The following is an 18,862-nucleotide window of genomic DNA, read 5'->3' as shown; positions in this document are numbered from 1 at the left end:
GGTGTCTTGCTCACTGATCTCTAAATATTACCCATTAGTGCCAGCTTTTCCCCATTTTTCCCTCTGATTCAACTCTCCACTTCCTTCAACTTTTACCAAAGAGCCCAATTTAGATTGAGTACAGAATTCTCTAGCCTAACTCATACTTTGTTGTTGGGGATGTCAGAGCAACAGAATTATGAAGCTGAGTGTTCTCTAAGTACTTCTTTAGTTTTAACTGGCCATTGTTAACTAACTTTAACTAGCTGCTCACAGGCAGAGAATTTTTCTGGGTCTCCTGTCACTAATTTTGTCCTCCTAAGCTTCTGGAAGCTGTATTATCTCCTGGGGGAATATAAGACTTTGGGATAATGTTTTGCATTTCCAAACATGCCACAGTTTCCCATGACTTTTGCTACCCAAATGGTCGAAGTTTCCTATTGCAGGCTGGAGAGGAATTCATTCTTCTCAGACTCCCTTCCTTCTCTTTCCATGTTTATTCCAACAGAAGGTTCTTCACAAAGCTCTAAAATTCAACTGTTCTGCCAAGAATTTCTGTTTTGTTTTATTGTTTATTTTTAGGAGCTACAGTTTTTCTGTTATTTTTTAGTTAGATGTGAACAAAACCAAACAGTTGTTAGACAAATTTATATAGGGGTTATGTTATAGATTTCTGTCAAACATAGTTAGCCTGAATCTTTTATGCGTTTCTTCTAAACAACTCCCTCCGTATACTGGTGTCTGAGGAGAGAAGAAGCAAAAGACCTGATCACTGGAAAAGACATAAAACCATTCAAAAAGGATTACAGCAAAATGTGATTCTTGGCCACCTTTAATTCAAGCACAAGGCTTTCTCAGATGGGGGCCTCACCAGATTCTAGTCAAATGTGAATAAGGCCAAGAGCAGCAGTGGTCTTGAAAAGTTGTAACAATGTGTGGGATACCTGGGTGGTTCAGTTGGTTAAGCAGCTGCCTCTGGCTCAGGTCATGATCCCAGCATCCTGGGAGTGAGTCCTACATCGGGCTCCTTGCTCAGTGGGGTGCCTGCTTCTCCCTCTGCCTCTGCCTGCCATTCTGTCTGCCTGTGCTCGCAGTCTTCCCCTCTCTCTCTGATAAATAAATAAAATCTTTTTAAAAAAAAAAAAGTTGTAACAATGTGTCTGCAGTGCCTCCCCAACCCCACCCCGCCACCTATTTTAGGTAGTGGAGATTTAGAAACTAAAATTACTCAGTGGGGGTGATTTTGTATGTAAAGATGGGGAAAGTATTCTTGAGAGATAATCTCTTAATCACCTGGTAGTAGGTGACTAATCAAAAATTAAGAGACAAATCCAGTTATGTAACTAATTAAAATGTTTTTCACACTGAGGGTAATTTTCTCTACAGTAGCTTCATTCTCTCTTTTACATCTTAAGTTTATTTTCAGAGAACAAGAAATTGAATTGTCGTGCTAATTGACACTCTTGATGTAAGTTAGTACAATGGAAACACCAATGACAAAAGATGATAATACAACATCAGTTATCATGAGGGAAATGTAAATCATTACCTTACAAGTGTTAGAAAGACTAAACTCAAAAAGATTAAAAAAAAATAAAGTGTTGGTGAGGATGTGGAGAAAAAGGAACTTTCCCACACTGTTAGGAACGCAAGCTGGTGCAACCCCTGTGGAAGACAACATGGAGGCTCCTTAAAAAATTAAAACTAGAAAGACCCAATAATTCCCCTACTAGGTATTTACCACCCTGCTCCAAAAAAAACCCACAAACAAAAAAACCCCAAAACACTCATTTGAAAAGACACATAGGCCATTACGTTTACTGAAGCATTATAATACCTGAGGTATGGAAACAGCCCGAATGTGTGTCAATAGATGAATGGATAAAGAAGATGTGGGGTATGTGTGTGTGTGTGTGTGTGTGTGTGTGTGCGCGCGCGCGCGCGCACTCGCACGTGTCGTGGATTATTCCTCCACGTACCCTATGATTTCACTCATGTGGAATTTAAGAAACAAAGCAAATGGATAAAGAAAAAAAGAGACAAACAACCTGACTCTTAAATACAGAGAACAAACTGGTGGTTGCCAGAGGGGAGGTAGATGGGGGGTGGGGCTGGGTGACACAGGTGAAAGGGATTAAGAGCACCCTTACCCTGGTAAGTACCGAGTATAGAATTGTTGAATCACTGTATTGTACACCTGAAACTAATGTAACACTGTATGTTAATTATCTTTCAATTAAAAAAAATATGATGATATACAGCTAAATGACAGCTTTGAGGCTGACTTCCATTTTGACCGGCTTCACTGCTTAATGATCCAAATAGGTCTTTAATCTCTGTGGTCCACAGCTACGAGAGATGGGAGAAGCAAAGTCCCTTCTTTAAAGCAAGAACTTGTTCAGTTGAGAAAATGCATTTTTTTTAAGTTTTATTTAAGTAATCTCTGCTCTCAACGTGGGGCGGCTTGAACTCATGACCTGGAGATCAAGAGTTGCAAGCTCCTCCACTTGAGCGAGTCAGGAGCCCCCAATTTCTTTTATTTTTTTTTTAAAGTAGCGGGAGGGGAGGAAATGCAGGGACTTTTGGAAAGGGGTGTGGCTTTCCTGACTGCCTTAACAGGCCTGTGGGTCACTGAGGAGAGGATTTTGCTCTACTAATTATTTCCTCTTTTCACAAGTTATCTTTACCGTAACAATCTGATTGTCCTCAGAGCTACCTGCTCTCTATTCATCAGCTTCCTTGTTTTTTGTTATTTTGGAAGCCAGGGACAGAAGACCAAGGAGCAAAGGAAGCTTTACAGTTTTCTGTGCCCTCCCTGTTGAGGCTGATTCAGCCTCTCCATTCCCAGTTCCTGCTCTGGGCTCAGCCACTGCGGCACTGGTTAATCTGCCTCAGTCACAGTTCTGTCCCTTGGAAGCTTCTTTTCTGCCTTTCAATATTTTCACAATTCCCATTTTTCAACAGTTCGGTCCTAGAATCTCCTACTAGAAGAGAAATACTATTCAGACCCTTCAGAAGCCGAAGGACATCTGGGTCTATCGTAATCACTGACATCTCCCTTGTAGCTAAATTATACCTTCTGGGAGTTTGTTTTTGGCCGTGGACTTCATCATTTCTCGAGACCAGATAACTACGTAAAGTCAAAGGCCATTTCCAAGGTTTTTCTTTTTTAGAGTCAAACTTAAAGAGACTTCTCCAAAATATATGTTTGAGTGGAACACATTTCAAAACGACACGTTAGTTTTAATGATTTTAAACAGTTTTCAATATTTTTGTATGTTTCTTTCTAGAGTCCTTTCTACACATATATATTTACATTTTCTTTTCTTTTCTTGTTTTCTTCAGGTTAGTATTTTGCTATATTCATTAAATAAATTTATACTAAATATTTACGTTAATTAAGCAAACACCAAGAGTTCAACTGTTTCCACCTCTCTGAATGTGGCTTGCAAAGGTAATTGAACGTAATCTCTGAGTAAGCCCTGGTGATCTTAAGAGGCAGCCTTAACTGAAGAGTCAGTTACCAAGTCAGGTTGAATCTTAAATTTTGATTTGAATTTTATGAGTTGCTGCAGGTACACAATGACCAACAAACATCTAGTTGCCTGGACGAGCAAATTGTTTTATTTTTTACCCTGAGCTGTTGTTGAACTTTGGAGCCTAACTCAAATCCCAAAATGCTCACTAACACTAGAGGCTTTCATATTTGCAAAAGTACTCCAAGGGTTCCATTTCCTTTTCATAGTTTCTAAAGTTGTCCCCAAACCCATGGAATGCTCCTTTCAGAATGTCTAAAGAGTTCTATAATTCTCTTATTTGGGGACCTGATTTTGTAAGTGCTAAGAACGGATGCATGTTTCTTCTATGCTTATTAATATTGACAATGTTGCAAATGTCCAGCCAGTCCTTGCTACCTGACATAGGATGAAGATCTGGAGCAGTCATTAATTTGGTCCTTCAACAGACCTTTTCTATGTGCTTACTCTGCCTCATGGAGGGCCAGGCATCTCAAATCATCAGGATACATTCTCCTTTAAGATAAAGTCTCACTCCTATAGCTCTCCCAACCATAGGGAGCAGTCAAAAAATTACAACCATATTTAACTCCCACTATGTCACCCCAGCTCAATATGAAGCCATTCCAAGATAAGAAATAAAGTGAATTCTCCCCTGAGACTCTGACAGTCCACAGATGTAGATCTGGCAGGATGCCCAGAAAGTTAGATGGGTACAATTTGGACACATCGGGTTAGTTTCTTTTAACATCTCTGCATTCATCCTTTTTGGTTGCTTTCAGCCTACACTGTGTCAACTCAATCCATGGACTTTTTTTTCCCAAATAATTGATTTGGCGTGTTCATTACAATGGCCCCGCATGTGACTGATTCACTGAATGTTTCATTTTTCACTGGATGTTTGGCATGTACTCCTGGATACTGTGATTATTCTACCTTTTTTGTTTCTCCTCATTATACATGACGTGTTGGAGACAGGCCATTCTTTCTGATTGAACACTGATATTCCTTTTCAGCCCTTTCATGGAGGGTGTTGGTTTGTACATGGGGCATGAGTGTGAGAATATGTGAATTAGCCCTGATTTGTGAATTGGCTGTCATCTACATTTCCATAGTTGTCAGACCTGTTGACCTCAGTTTCTGTACCTAGAAAACATGAATGACAGATCTTATCCACTTTCAACAAAAAGCATGTTGTAATCCTCATAGCACTGCATAGGGCTCAAAAGCACCAGGAAAACCCAAGAGAAACCTGTCGACCCGAACCAAATGCTGCTCCTCTCTCAGGTACCAATGGATGGGCTCATCATAATTTCTAAATAAGGGAAAAAAACCCCAAAACCCATGTCCTCCAACCAGATCTATGCTTGGAGATTCAGTTGTGAGCCCAGCTCACCATGAAGCACAAGGGTAGATACACAAAATGCACAAGGTGTATGTCATCTTTGAATCACAGCCAAATACCCCTTGGAATTGCTATATTCCGAGCGGCAGCCTGACCTCTAATAGTTGTGGAAGTAGCTGCTGCTACTGGCCCAGCTTTCTGGACCAGTGGTGTCCAAAATAGCATCTCAGTGGCATTGTCTACATTCCAAGTGCTCAGAAGCCGTATATTGCCTGCTAGTGGCTACCATTTTGGATAGCACTTACACGGGACATCTCTACCAGCACGGTAAGTTCCACTGGATTGGGTTGCTTGTCACTGGCAAATCTTTCCTCTCACTGCTACACTAACGAACCTCAAGTCCATATTTATAGTAGCATCATGTGGGTCCATCTCACAAATGAAGAAGAGTCCTAAGTATCAGTGCACATGTACCAAATGTCATGTTTTCATACTTTCCTTCGCCCAGCGTAAGAAGCTAAGATAAACCAAAGGGCATGTTACAAAGAGATTTATCAACCAGTAATCAATACCTAATTTTAGAAAGAATTATATCATGGGCCAGGGTCTAGAAATATTCTATTTTCTTTTATGTGTGAATTCCAATTGATTCATGGTGTGAATATCCAGGATTCAACTGCCCCCCACCCCTCCTCTCACCTCCCTCATGCCTCTGTGAATTAAAGATTGATTTTATTATAGGTCCATTTCCTTCTTGTTTATGGTATCACATCTATTTGATAAAGAATGCAACATGGGCAGAGATTTAAGTATTTTGCATGTTATATATGCAAAAAGGGTAAACATCAACTATAGACCCAAGCTGAATGGCTTAAAGTGTATTGTTTATCATGCCTTATTTTATTGCTAATCTCACGTATATCTCACATCGAACAGCAAACAGGCCTCATACACCCATAAAAAGCCTACAAACCAAGCTATTGAAAGAGTAATATTTAAGCCTAGCATTCATAAAATATGTAATGGGATTGCAGAGCTGACAGAACCCATAGAACTGTCAACAAAATGGATGCTGAGCCATCTCTTTTCAAAAATGAGAAAACTGAAATCCAGAGAAGTGTTGTGCCACAAAGCTCTTGGCTGAAGGATGGAGTCAGGATTAGAACCCAGTTCCCACATGTGGAGCCGGGCTGATTTTGCACACCTCCTTTGTTGCCCTGCTTCGACTAAGCGGATGGAGAAGACAAGCCGGGAGGGGAAGGCAGAAAGAAGTCCACTCTCAGATGGTAGGAAGGCAAGTCCTCCTGGTACCTGGCCAGCACCCAGGCCACCCAAGGTCCACTACCTTGGATGGGAGACACTTTCCTCGTAGCCTACGAAGGCATCTCATGTGTTCCACATGGCTTCAAAATTGCTATTTCCCAGAGAAACCTAAATGCCAATCAATGGGATTTCTGAAAGGAGAGTACAGGTGGTCTGTCCTGGTTAATTTATTTTTTGAGTGTGACCTTATGATGTCTTTCTTATGAAAAGCTCTAAGTTCTCTAATCTCTTTCTCTCAAATAGCATCTAAGCATTTATCTTGATGATTCATAGATAAGGTTTTAGGGGTCTGTAAATTCCCTGAAAAGGAAAATGAAATTCAGCTTCCAGGCTGTATTGTCAGCAAATTATCAAAGATATCCATGATTGAAAAAATCCAAAAAAGACCTGTCATAAAGGGAGAAGAGATCAAGATGCACTTTGTTTGTTTTTTGATGCGGAGGAGCACAAACAGAGGGAGGGGCGGAGAAAGAGGAGAAACAGACTCCCCGCTGAGCTGGGACCCCCCAGGGGGCTCGATCCCAGGACTTTGGGATCACAACCTGAGCCAAAGGCAGATGCTTAACCAACTGAGCCACGGAGGCACCCCAAGAAAGATGCACTTTTTAGAAGAAAAAAAAATCACTAAACACAGGAAAACTGTCATGATGACCATAAGATATAGTAAATGATGTAATAGAAATAGGCAAGGAGAAATCAACGATTAAGAAGCCCAGGAAGAAACAAGGTTGAAGATGGAGTTCCCTTTATTGTCTGTTCCTTCCTTCTTTTGTCCGAACCCTAAGAGTTATAAACCGACTTCTGCAGTGGGAAAAAACCTTCCACCCTCTTTTCCAGCACCGCAGAGGGCTACAGGCTGAGCCAGACTTCCACAATGCTGGGGCAGGGTTTTGAGTGCCAAGTCAGGCTCCATGACCTGCGGCAGGCACCGCCTTGCTGACTACCAGCTATAGGGCTGGTAGCCGTAAAGAGGGGCAAATCACCCACCCGCCCCGCCTATCTTTTCCTTTCATGAGTGGATCCCTGCAAACCCGCTTCGCATCTCTAGAAGACAGTAGGCCATGACAGGAATGCAAAAGGACCCTGGAAATACCACTGAACTAATATTGAAATACAGCAGCCTGGGGCACCTGGGTGGCTCAGTGGGTTAAGCCTCTGCCTTCGGCTCAGGTCATTTTCCCGGGGTCCTGGGATCGAGCCCAGTATTGCGCTCTCTGCTCGGCAGGGAGCCTGCTTCCCTTCCTCTCTCTCTCCGCCTTCCTCTCGGCCCACTTGTGATCTCTCTCTCTCTGTCAAATAAATAAATAAAAAAAAAAAAAGAAAGAAATACAGCAGCTTAATTAGATGACATCATGAAGGAGAACAAGGCCTCAGATAGGAACATGGCAGCTCCTGCTTCTGCAGAGATGCTGCTGGGGTTCTGGGAGAAAACAGAGCCAGGGAGGAGGTACAGAGGGGCTTGGGGCAGGAGCAGCAGCTGGAACCAAGGGCACAGAGATTGCTACAGACACTCCCGTGAGCTCAGAAGTGCCGTGACACCATCAACACCCACAAGAGGCACCGACTGCAGCCACCAGCTCCCCACCTGCTGAAGGCAGGACCAAACGGGATCATAATTTTTCTTCCATTTCCATAGTTGGGGAAGGTATCTCTTCACGTAGTCTATTCAGTTAAAACAACGGAATGGAGAAAGCCTGTCCACCAACTAGTAAGAAATGTTCACAGGAACCTGGTCTGCCAGTTGTAATTTTGGACTAAAAGGACATCAACATTTTCATATGGGAATACAAATCACGCGTTTTAAAAATGCCTGCCGAACTCAGCGTGTGGACAAGACAAGGCGAGTCACTGGTACGTCTGCCTGAAGCGTTTACCTGCTGGTGCAGAGACAGCTCACCCAACTTTCTAACTCGTTTTTCAGCTTCTCTGGGGCTCTGCCCATTGGCATTGGCTTTGCAAGAAGAGAATGGTGGCAGAGCCATGACCAAGTAGCAGACATTCCCAATAAGAATATTCTGGTACATTTTAAAAGAAACTCTCAGTTTGATTGACCATAAAATATTTTTTAAAACATGGCAAGTCATAAACCTCTTCAATATCAACAGGCAGGATATAATGATTTGTATATTTTATTTTGACTTTACATGCGGTGTTAAAAACCCAAAGTACATATTATTTACACATCCACAATACAAGTTTACAAGATATCTATACATGTTAAAGTACTCTATAAAACAGTATAGAGCCACTTCACTTTAGGGTTACTTTTTATGCCGTACCATTAAAAAAGATACAATCTGTGTTTACCTTTGCACAAATGGATAAAGCATTTAAAAATTAAATTAACAGGATAGAGACTAGATTTTATGTTAGAAATTTCAACATAAATACTGATAGAACTCACATTACAAACTACAAGGCAGCACAATGTTACAAAATGTTATCTGGGTTCACATAGAGTTACTGTTCCGTTTTCTGCACGCTGGGATTAATATTGGTAAGGTGAATTCAAACACGTTTGTTGGCGGTGGTCTGAGTAGTGTTTATCGTTGGTTGGTTTAATTTATTATTAATCTGTAATATTTTAGTTGCAAAGCTGACGTGTCTCAAGAACAGAAGTTCTTTCTAGTTTTTGAGTTTCCAGAGATCTCGGGGAATCACGTTCTTTATAAAATGATATTCTCAAAGGAAAAGAATAGCTGTATCGGTATTCTACAATCTGTATAAAAATGCTCTGGTCTTCTGCAACCCATCCTCCCCCAAGTGATACAGATCGTCAGTGTTATCGCAAGAAATCAGTTGGACTCACTTATCTAAGTCAGGATCATTCCTCTGCCTTGATACTATCTAGATTAGGTTCAATAAACCACGGTGTGGTGTGCAGCATATTAACTGAGACAGTCATCGGGGTTACACATCATCAACTGTAAGTGGCTTCTGCAAAACTATGAATAAATGACTCTACGGTTCCCGCAGGTGTCACATTACCCGAGAAACCTCATTTGCCTTCACATTATCACCGTTTCATCCTTAGGAAAGCGGGAGTGGAATGTTTATCATGGCAAAGGATGTAATGCTGCTATTTGGGTGGACTGCTGGACAACTAATTGTTCTAGGTTGTTTTTACGTTTTTAAAAAGTCTTTTCAGGTGCTGGTTGAAAAACATTTACAACTGGCACTGGGTAAACGATGTGCTATACTGGAAACACTTGACATATTTTAGTACTTCTATCATTCTCGTGAATAAGGCACAAAATGCACAGATTCAGGTAAACTCACATGTAATATTTACAGTCTATTGTCATTACCTGCATGACTTAGAAGAAAATTCTTGTATGACACAACAGAGACAACATGATTGCACCACTTTCGGTTTCAGAGACTCTCTGTTAGGCCAATTAGAATTCCTTTCACATTTCCTTCTTTTGTCTTCTGCTTTGTTTTGTTCTTTTATCTTGGGGGTAGGAGGAGTTAAAGGAAGAGAAATTGTACTACATGGGAGAAACCAAACAACATCAAAATAAAACCTTATTAGTGTGTTCAAGGTTAAATACAGTGAGTCAGGCTTGGATTCACAGTGGACAGGTAAATTGTTCTACTGAATACTGGTGGATAAATCAAGGATACCTCTTAACGTCTCTATCTCCTTAAGCTGGCAAGACTGTAATAGAAGTTTTAATGAATAGCAGCACAAAATTACTTAGAACTCTTACATTCTGGCATTGGGGACCATGTGAGTCGAGTTAATTATTTTGATGGTCAGATCAACCTTGATTTTATTTCTTTTCTCAAAGCTGAACCCAATGGACTGCTGTGGGAAGAAGTTACTATCTCTTGTTCAGTCATGCTCAATGTAAACAAATCCACAGCACAAAAAGATGCAATGGGCACCAAACAAATCCTAGTGGGTACAGAACACACACACGTTCAACAAACACACGCGCACGCGTGGGCACGCACGCATATGCGCACACACACACACACACACACGTACTACAGTTCATTGGTGGCATGAAAAAAAATGCCACACTTGAAAAAAATGCTACAGTTTGGGTCAAGACTGAATTTTTAGCAAATCGTTTGGTAATCTACAAGTTCATTTCTTTGAGACATTACCATTGTTTTTTGACATTTGTGCAAGAGGCAAGGTGAATGCATACAATTAAAATGTTCACATTTAATGGGAAGACCACACATAATGGTAGTCTAAGTTGAACCCATTTTCAAGTATTTGCTCACAGATTCTTCTGAGTACTGTATCAGCTCTCTATACTGGTAAGGCAGCCCCCGGGAGCTGCCCATCTCTTTAGCTTCAAACAAAAGAAATGGAATGACCAGCACCTTCCTTTGTTTTCGGGCAAGTACACAGAAGCTTTGCTGTAGTAGCTACATGTGGCAAGTTCTGATGTTGCCAAAGTTAGAAAGAGTTTCTTTGGCCACTCGGTTCTCTTAAAATACAAGGGAGTCTCTTATCTTAAGGTACCCTTACAACATCATCCTCTCGACAACACGGACAGGATAAAGCCACACGGAAAATAGCACACTTGAGGCCTAGTAAGTGTATTTGTTCAGTGGTCTGACAGATGTGGTTTGAGGAACAAATGAAGGCTTTGGTGGCACATCAGGTTTTAAGGACGGTGTCCTCTTTAGTCCCGTCCTAGGAAGGGTGCCATTACTGGTATAGCTGCTCTGTCTGGAGAGGGAAGGCTGCAGATGAACGCTCACTGGTGTCCCCTGAATATAGTCCACCTTGGCCCCAGTGGGGGTGGGCATGTACCCCCCACGGTTCATACTAGGCTGTCTAGATAACAAAACACCATTCGGTGAGTTTAAGTTTTTAGGCATTGCAGATATAGAGTGCCTCTGGGAGGAATTTTTGTGATAACCCCTTTGTCTTTCCAGAGACGTCATGGGGACTCCAGGAGTGGTGGGGACATCCACTCGCTTGGTTGGGCTATTTCTGGGGAGAGTTGAAGGAGGAGAGTATAGTGATGCCTCCCGGTTAGGGACCTTGGGTGGGACCTCAGACATAGGTCCCACAGGATCCAGCATTAGGGTCTGGTGGGCCATCTGGATATCTCCCATGATGGCTTTGGGGTTGCTGTTTGGGTCATTTAGATGCTTCAGGAGATCGTTGAGGGTATTTCTGGAATCCACAGAACGCCGGTGATCTCTCTTACTGGATGACTTTGTGAGTGGGTGGTCAATGTTTTGAAGCTTCTTTTCAGCTTTGTGAGCATTGGAGTTTGAGAAGGATGTGTTGTAGTCATGAGTAGCATTAGGAAGAACAATGGCACTGGGGATATGCCCGTGACTTAATGGGGAATGGGGTGGTGGACTAGAAGGGAAAAACTGTGGGGTTTCCTTCCTTGAAGCCCCATGGCCATGGGCCTTGTCTGAGTGGCTCTTCATGGCCTGCAGGGTCTTCTGGTGAAGCACAGGTGTAGACTCAGGCGTGGGCAGAGCAGCCAGTTCGGGAGGTTGGCCCCGATGGTCCATCACCATGGATTTAGTATCTCCGTTGGGTGGCAGCTCTTTCCGACTGGTCAGCAGGTTACTGTACAATTTGGGAGAATCGATATTCTGTTGATATTCCTTGACCGGACTGTCAAAGAGACCATTCAGTTTGGCAAAACTTCCGCTGGAGTCTGTGCACGACTGGGCAGATTCTGCATCTTTATGGATCTTTCTGTTTTTCCGAACAAACAGGTCACGATAGCAGTATACTGCCACACCTGCAATGAATGCGCCCAAAACAAAGGCGGCAAAGACACAGGTGATGAGGACATTCATGTGGACCATCTGGTTCGACTCTCCCGACTGGACCTCCCATCGCACACCTGCAACAGACACGCAGGAAAAGAGTCTGAGTGAGGTGCTTCTTTCGAACAATATTAGCCAGCAAATGGCTTCCATTGAGCCAATACTACCTTCACGTGGTCCATATGCTTAGCCTGGAGGGTCAGGGAGACTCTAAAATTCCACCTGTATATTTGTCTTGAGTCATGATCAGATCCCCAGAGACATACCGGATTGCTGCAGATGCCAGAGTAACTCTGATTTCCCACCGATCCGTAAGTGTCTCTTCCCCCCAAAATCCCTTCTAAGTAAGTTGTTCTCTAACATTCAAAGTTTTAAGATTTTGGGGTCCTAAAAATTAGAGTTAGAAAGTACATATTTTCTAAATGGTCAATTTAGAAATGTTTTGTCTCGTGATTTTCTCCTAAGTCAGAAGTCAGGATTACAAGGCAATTGCTAGAATTAGGAAAATTAGGGATTGGCATAACTGTACATTATGCTAAAATAATGATGCTATCTTAACTAGAATAAAGACACACAATTGGTTCAAAAATGAAAAGCGCCCGCTTTGTCATTGCGAACTACAAATATGAACTTTTGTGTTTGCTTTGATTTTTTTTTTTTTCCCATTCCATCTTGGAGTGGATTACTCTTGAATTGCTTTCTATGAAAGAAATACGGACAGTCTAAAGAAGTATAATATGTAGTAGTTAAGTATATTATCCCATCGTCTTGAGATATTTAAGAAATATTTAAGTTAGACTACAAGAAGAGTGGATTAGTTTGTAATTATTGGGATTTTTAATGCGACCACAGACATCTAACAGTCAATCTAAGAGATGTTAGTTTAAGAGGTATCCAAGTCTGTTACATGCTATAAGCATAGCTATCCCAGGATAAGGTTAAGTCAGAGCAATTTCGAGGATTCTGTTGCTTTAGGTTAGTACTAAGGCCTTTGAACATTAGTTGCTTTTAATCAATGTTCAGGATTATGAATTCAGTGGCACTGGGAGAGACAAAGAAAGAAAAGTAGAAAAAAATGATATTACTAAAGGAAACAAAACAGAAAGAATGATCATAAAACTGTTTACAATGAAAACATATAAAACCCAAATCAACAGACGTAAATCATAAATGACAAAGTACTGGCATAAAAACTGATTGGAAACCTGATACCACTGTTTACTAAGCACCAAAGAAAAGGTTGTTTTTCTCCCAGAGTAATAGGTCTAATAAGCCAACTCAACAGGCAGCTGTTTTCTAACTGCTTCTATTAAGGGCTGGAAGTGATAGTTATGGACAAGTGCTCTGTCATGTTTCATTGCTTGTGACATTCAAGCAACTCACTAGCACCTTGTGTATCCTTTTCATATTGCATTTGGAATCGAAGCGAAACACAAGGCTGGGGAAGGCTATTAGACAAAACATCGGATACCAGGATATTTGCTAAAATGAGTTTGGTGTTTTGATGTTGTTGGGGTGGTCCTGGAAATTCTCTGACATTGAGCAGACTCTCAGCATTTTTTGGGTAGAAACCAACATAGACTGACTGAGCGGTTATCTCATCACCCCTTTCGTTCCCAGCTTTCCATCTCTTTGGTCTAGGAAGGCACCCGCTCCATACAAGCACAGAAAGCGGAGTGAGGGTAGTCGGGGTAGGAGGTGTGAACAACAGCAGAGCTGTGTCACTCCACCCCCCGGGAAACCCTGTGTCCACCAGCTCCTCAGAGAGATCAGGAATCAGGTTTCCACTCAGCGAGAGATGAGTTCCCTGGTGAGGCCTTACCCTTTGGGATACCTGATAAAGGATCAGTAAAATCAGAAGTGTTTGGGTCATCTTGAACTACAAATTTCCGGGAGCTCGTCAGTTTAGGTCTCCAGGTATCAATCACTTTAGGTGTAATTTCTGGGATACTTGCCATTGTGGTAACAGATGATGAAGATACCTCCATGTCTGTGGTGGCAAACAGATTTTTATTAATGTGGGTAATGCTGACAGATTTCCCTGACCACTGGTCTGTTGCATTTTTAAGGGACGTTTCATTCAATTTTACGAGAAAGCCTGTTCTAGGATTTCATAAAAGACACATTTGAAGAGACTATACCCAATCCCTTTCTTGCAAGGGAAAAAGAAAAACTAAAAATTAACCATAAAGACAAATTAAGCAGATTTCAAAACTAGACACACTGAAAATGCTCCTACCAAAGCCCCTACAGTGATTAATGACCCTCGTGGAAAAGGTTATCCACATCCCAAAGATGAGCTGCTACTCTCTCATTTTCGTGTGAGATGGCATCAGTTCATTTCTTTTTATGCATATGTCTAAAAGCATTTTCCTGAACATTTGGAGACTGTGTATCCTTCACCGGGGAACCTACGGGGTAACTTCAGCAGGAAAACACCTGGTGAAGTCCACGTGATCTGGATCTGGATTTTCCACCTGCTAGAGCAGGCTGTTGGGCTCTATCTCGGACCTCCCGTCCATCTGCGCCCCGAGGCCTTGCACCATCCACGGTAGAGCACCAAAGCAGGGAGGGACCTCGCGTGTGCCTTTCAACACGCCTGGGGGATTTCTTCCAAAGAATTAGCAGCAACTCATGCAAAAGAAATGGCATTTATAAGCTGAATAAGGATGGTCTGCTACATAAGATCTGCTATCCTCTTCTCCCTTCTGAGGAATGAGACCGCTGTGAGCTTTAGAAGCAGCAGGAGGACCGGAAGTAACTTAACCTCTTAGCATGTGTGTTGCTGATTTCCACAGAGTAGATGTCCCCTTGGAATGTAAGCATACGGTTTTAGGTTAAAATTCCGGAGACCCACATTCAGACCAGTGCAAAGGTCGCAGACGAAGACTCCAAAACAGATACTGATGGGCACGGAGAGCCCACCGAACCACCCTCATACATCAGATACGAGCTTCATTCAACAGGAGCCTTTTGCACACCACTGAGACCACAACATTCAAAGATCCACGGGCTCACCGCAAACCAAAGAAAAAGATGTCGAAAATGTATAAAATACACATTTTGGGGAAATGTGTATTTGTTTACTAGGTCTTAGGAAAGGTGAGGAGAGAAGGGGGAAATAATGAAAGTCTGCCATCCATTCAGTAGAGATGGCCAGAGGGAGCATCCACAATGCACGGAGGGGGGAGAGAGAAGAGAAGCTTGGGTGGGCGGGCGTGCAGCTGGAATGCGGTCTATGTGAATCCATTTGATTTTTCTTACGGGATGTGCCTCGGTCAATGATGAACTGTTAACATGCTACACAGGGGTGGAGTGCTGAGTAAGAAAAAGTCTTTCAGTACCATCGGTGGGATTATGAGTCAAAGCAGAAACATGAAAGGCTGCCAAACTGCGCAAAAGGAGGGGAAAGGGGGCTGAAAATGCTGAACTGAAGGAAAGAAAAGGTTGTTAATTATCAAAAAAATTAAAAAAAACTAACCAGATGTTGGACCGCCAAATATTTTGTAATCTGGTGTAGTTGAAGTAGGCAAAATTTCTAAAAGAATTAAAGGAACAAGTAATCAGTAAAAAGTAACCAAAAGAAAGCAAAAATTTATGAATTCCAATTAACTAAAAAAGTCAAAAGAAAAGACTACAAATTAAAAGATTAACCTACTGGTTAGACTACCTTTCTCTAGATTTTCTACAAAATTGTAAATGGTGAAGGAAAAAAAAAGGTAAGATTCTTCTCTAACACATCCCCATGACCAAACAGCTCAGCTTTTGCGAAGTTTAAGTTAAATGCTAGGTGGTATGTGTCCTGAGTCATTAAAAGGCTGATTGTAAAATAATGTTCACGTGCAAATGTGGTCAAAAAGAACTGCCAGAAGGGGAAGGAAGATCTGGGCTTACCATGGCAGTCCCCTAGGTGGGCCGTGTTGCCGTATTCTGTGTCTTGTTCATATCCTCCAGCGCTGTGGTTATGGAAAGCAAAGAAGTCTTCGGTTAACAGCCTTCATAGGGACACAAGTGACAACCAGAGCAGAACCAAGAACACAGACCGATTAGTAAAATGGGCAGAGAAGGAAAAAAAAAAAAGGACATTTCAACACAGCTTGCTAAAATGAGTATTTCTTCTATTCAACATCTGGCCACTAGAATGTTTAAGAGAGGAGAAAGAATTGTTTATTCTCTCTACCCATTTCCCTCAGGTATTATCCTGTTTACAATCTCCCTTCCTTATTACAGCCCCAGATTTTTTTTTCCTTTCTTTTCTTTTTCTTTTCTCTTCCTTTTCTTTTTTTACTTCTCCCACATCAAAAAAGAAAAGAGAGGAAGAAAAGAACAAAAGTAGTACTACTGGCATCTTTCTAAAATGTCTAGCTTTAGAGACCCAGAGAAGACAGGCAGCTCTCAGAAGGTCCTGGCTGATGTGACAGGGCATACTTACAGCATCCCTGGGGTCACTCTGCCACAGGTTCCCTGGCTTAACCAGCCACAGTATGGGTCCCGAGATGCAACACAAGACCTGTATAAAACCAAACAGAACGGAGCTTGGATTATCTCATCATCAAAGTTCACCGCGCTGCAAGACTCAAGGTAAGGAAAGAAACATCAGCTTACTTTTTGCAGGATCCATAACGCTCACAGCGACTGAGGGGGAGGCGAATCACGCAGCTGGAGAACGCCACGTACACAGCGTGATGATCTTTATCCAACTGTAATGAGATGACCTTTCTGTCCTCCTCATTCTCAGCATTACACCTGTATTTGGGGATACATTTTGAGACCGCATGTTTAGGAGGTCGAAAGCTACACGAAATATACAAGGCAAGTGGGGTTTGGTTTTGCAATTACTAAGTGCTGGGAGATCCTGAGGGAGATTCTCAGTAGCAAACCAGTGAAGTACATAGTTTGGGAAGTAATAATTCTATGTTTGATCTTCTGCGGCTCTGCACAATTGTTTCAACTTCAGGTTGGACAAAGAGTTTTTTTTTTTTTTTAAGATTGCTTTCTTGTTCTGGTGACAAAGGGAACTGTGTTTATGAAGACCACTTTAGACCACAGAGAAGAAAAAGGACAGTGTTTCAGTGCACTTAAATCTTGCTGTGCTACATGTTTCTGATCTCTCTTTAGTCTCCTTTGCTCCATTCTTGTTTGTTTTAATGGTCCAGTTATCTTTTATGTCAGTGGTTGGAAGAATTGTATTGCAAGCTTGTGCTTATGCATACTTGGAAGCAATTGTCTGCTGCAGGCAGCAGCAGAAAATAAGCCTGCAGGGTATCAGGGGTGGGTGCTAACATGTTCTCATAGCCCAAAGGTGAGAAACGAGGGCCGAATGATTTTTAAACTCATCTACTGCCCACCATCCTAGCCTTAGTGGACTCAGGAAAAAAAACAAACAAACAAACTCAGGATTTATTTCACTAAGGAAAAAAAAAAAAAAACACAACCCCAAACACAAATGTGCCAAACCACTGCTAATTTCTGGGGCTCAAAGGAAACGGCTTGATGAAATACACGCCGGAAAGTTTTGAGCCCAGCTGAAAAGCCTTCTCGTAAAATATACCTACTTTGCGTGGTTGTACGCTTCAATCTCTTCCAGTAACACGCTGTCATTCAAAGAGAATGGACTGGTCTTTGCCAAAACTTTAAGCACCACGCCAGCTTCAGAGCCAACGAAGATGACTGTGTAGTTCTGGTGGGGCCCAGCCGTGTGGTCCACAGCGATGGCCGTCAGTCTGTACCTGTCGGGGGAGGAAGGCCAAGTCAGAGGGGGAGGCCGATGGGGAGAGGAGGTGTTAGAGGGGAGCGGGCTGCTGGTCCTAGCCGTCTCACCTGATCCGGGTCTTGGTGAACCAGGGCTCGTCCGCTATGGGTGGGACGGCAGAGTCCATCAGCGGGTGGGATTTGATGAACGCCAGGGTCTCGTCGGGGAAATCGATGGAGGTTTTATAAGCTTCGGCAAGGCCATGCTTTGCACAACAGCCAGGCCTGAAAGGAAAACAGTGTGTTTTTTCCCCTCACAAACTGTATCTAAGGGTAAGTGTCCATTCTGAAAGAAGAGGCCAAGAAAGGAAGGAGAATGAGCAAAACCAGAGGCGTAGGGCTCTCTCCCTGCACTCAGCAGGCTCTCCACATTCACCCCTGTGGGGTTCTGTAGACTGGCTGGGTCTGCAGTGCCCCTGCCCCCCACCGGGGACCCCTCCCTGGCACGGGAGGTTGGCCTCTCTCCCTGCTCTCTGAGGATGGATGCTTCCAGGGACCAGAGGGTTTTGTTAAAAACAAAAATCACTGTCTGCTTTTTTTTTTTTTTTTTCTTTTTACCTTGGCTTTGGTACTTTGTCTTCGGGGACTGCTGTCCACACAGAATCTGGGGTTTTCTGTTCTTTAAACCGTCCTCTGAATACTTTTTCAATGTCATCCATGCTAAATGCACACACGGCAGACCCAGGAATGCTGCAAAGACGGACAGCGTCAGGGAAAGCGTCAGGCAAAGGAGGCCCGCTCCTGGGACCCAGAAGCAAGCACAGAATAGCTCGAGAAGCGCCAGGGCTCTGTTCTCACCTGTTGAGCTGTGTGGTGAACACCCCGACCACAGTGGGGATGCCATTGATTTGTATGATGTCGGTAATGGACTGCAGAACATCGAAGTAGAAAAAGGAATCTCCAGGGACAGAGCAGTTGAGCCGAGCCTTCAGAAACGAGGTCCAGTGTTTCTCCAGGACCCGCTGGGAGCCACCCATGTCATTTTTACAGATGCGGGCCACACGGGAATACACGGCCTGCCCAGGGGAGGAAAGCAAAGCCACAGGGTTATGTGCAGGGAGAGGGAATGGAAATGAAAAGCTATTATTTAAGGGAGGGACCAAAAAAGTGCTAAAGATAGGACCAGTTCAAAAGAATCTAGCAATCTTCTCTCTAAGGATTTGTTCGGTAAGAATGTAAACTAGAT

General features: G+C 42.7%; 1 protein-coding gene across 10 annotated transcripts in view; it reads right to left on the bottom strand.

The window, feature by feature from the left end:
- Positions 1-8,275: 8,275 nt before the first annotated feature.
- SEMA6D (semaphorin 6D) overlaps positions 8,276-18,862 on the bottom strand; it is a 55,267-nt gene continuing 44,680 nt past the window's right edge. For 2 of the 10 annotated variants that reach the window (XM_059372754.1, XM_059372753.1), the window contains exons 10-19: positions 18,475-18,692; positions 18,235-18,366; positions 17,746-17,901; positions 17,481-17,654; positions 16,531-16,671; positions 16,358-16,435; positions 15,820-15,920; positions 15,407-15,463; positions 13,748-13,915; positions 8,276-12,002 (exon numbers count right to left, since the gene is read on the bottom strand). In XM_059372754.1, coding sequence (XP_059228737.1) covers positions 10,714-12,002; positions 13,748-13,915; positions 15,407-15,463; positions 15,820-15,920; positions 16,358-16,435; positions 16,531-16,671; positions 17,481-17,654; positions 17,746-17,901; positions 18,235-18,366; positions 18,475-18,692 — 2,514 coding nt within the window. In that variant the 3' untranslated portion in view covers positions 8,276-10,713. The remainder of the gene's footprint in view (positions 12,003-13,747; positions 13,916-15,406; positions 15,464-15,819; positions 15,921-16,357; positions 16,436-16,530; positions 16,672-17,480; positions 17,655-17,745; positions 17,902-18,234; positions 18,367-18,474; positions 18,693-18,862) is intronic. The other 8 variants (XM_059372755.1, XM_059372756.1, XM_059372759.1 and 5 more) reach the window with 8 other exon arrangements.

Source organism: Mustela nigripes, chromosome 13 (assembly GCF_022355385.1).
Source record: "Mustela nigripes isolate SB6536 chromosome 13, MUSNIG.SB6536, whole genome shotgun sequence".
Lineage (NCBI taxonomy): Eukaryota > Metazoa > Chordata > Mammalia > Carnivora > Mustelidae > Mustela > Mustela nigripes.
Note: the sequence above shows the minus strand (reverse complement) of the source record. Positions and strands in the feature narration are given on the sequence as shown.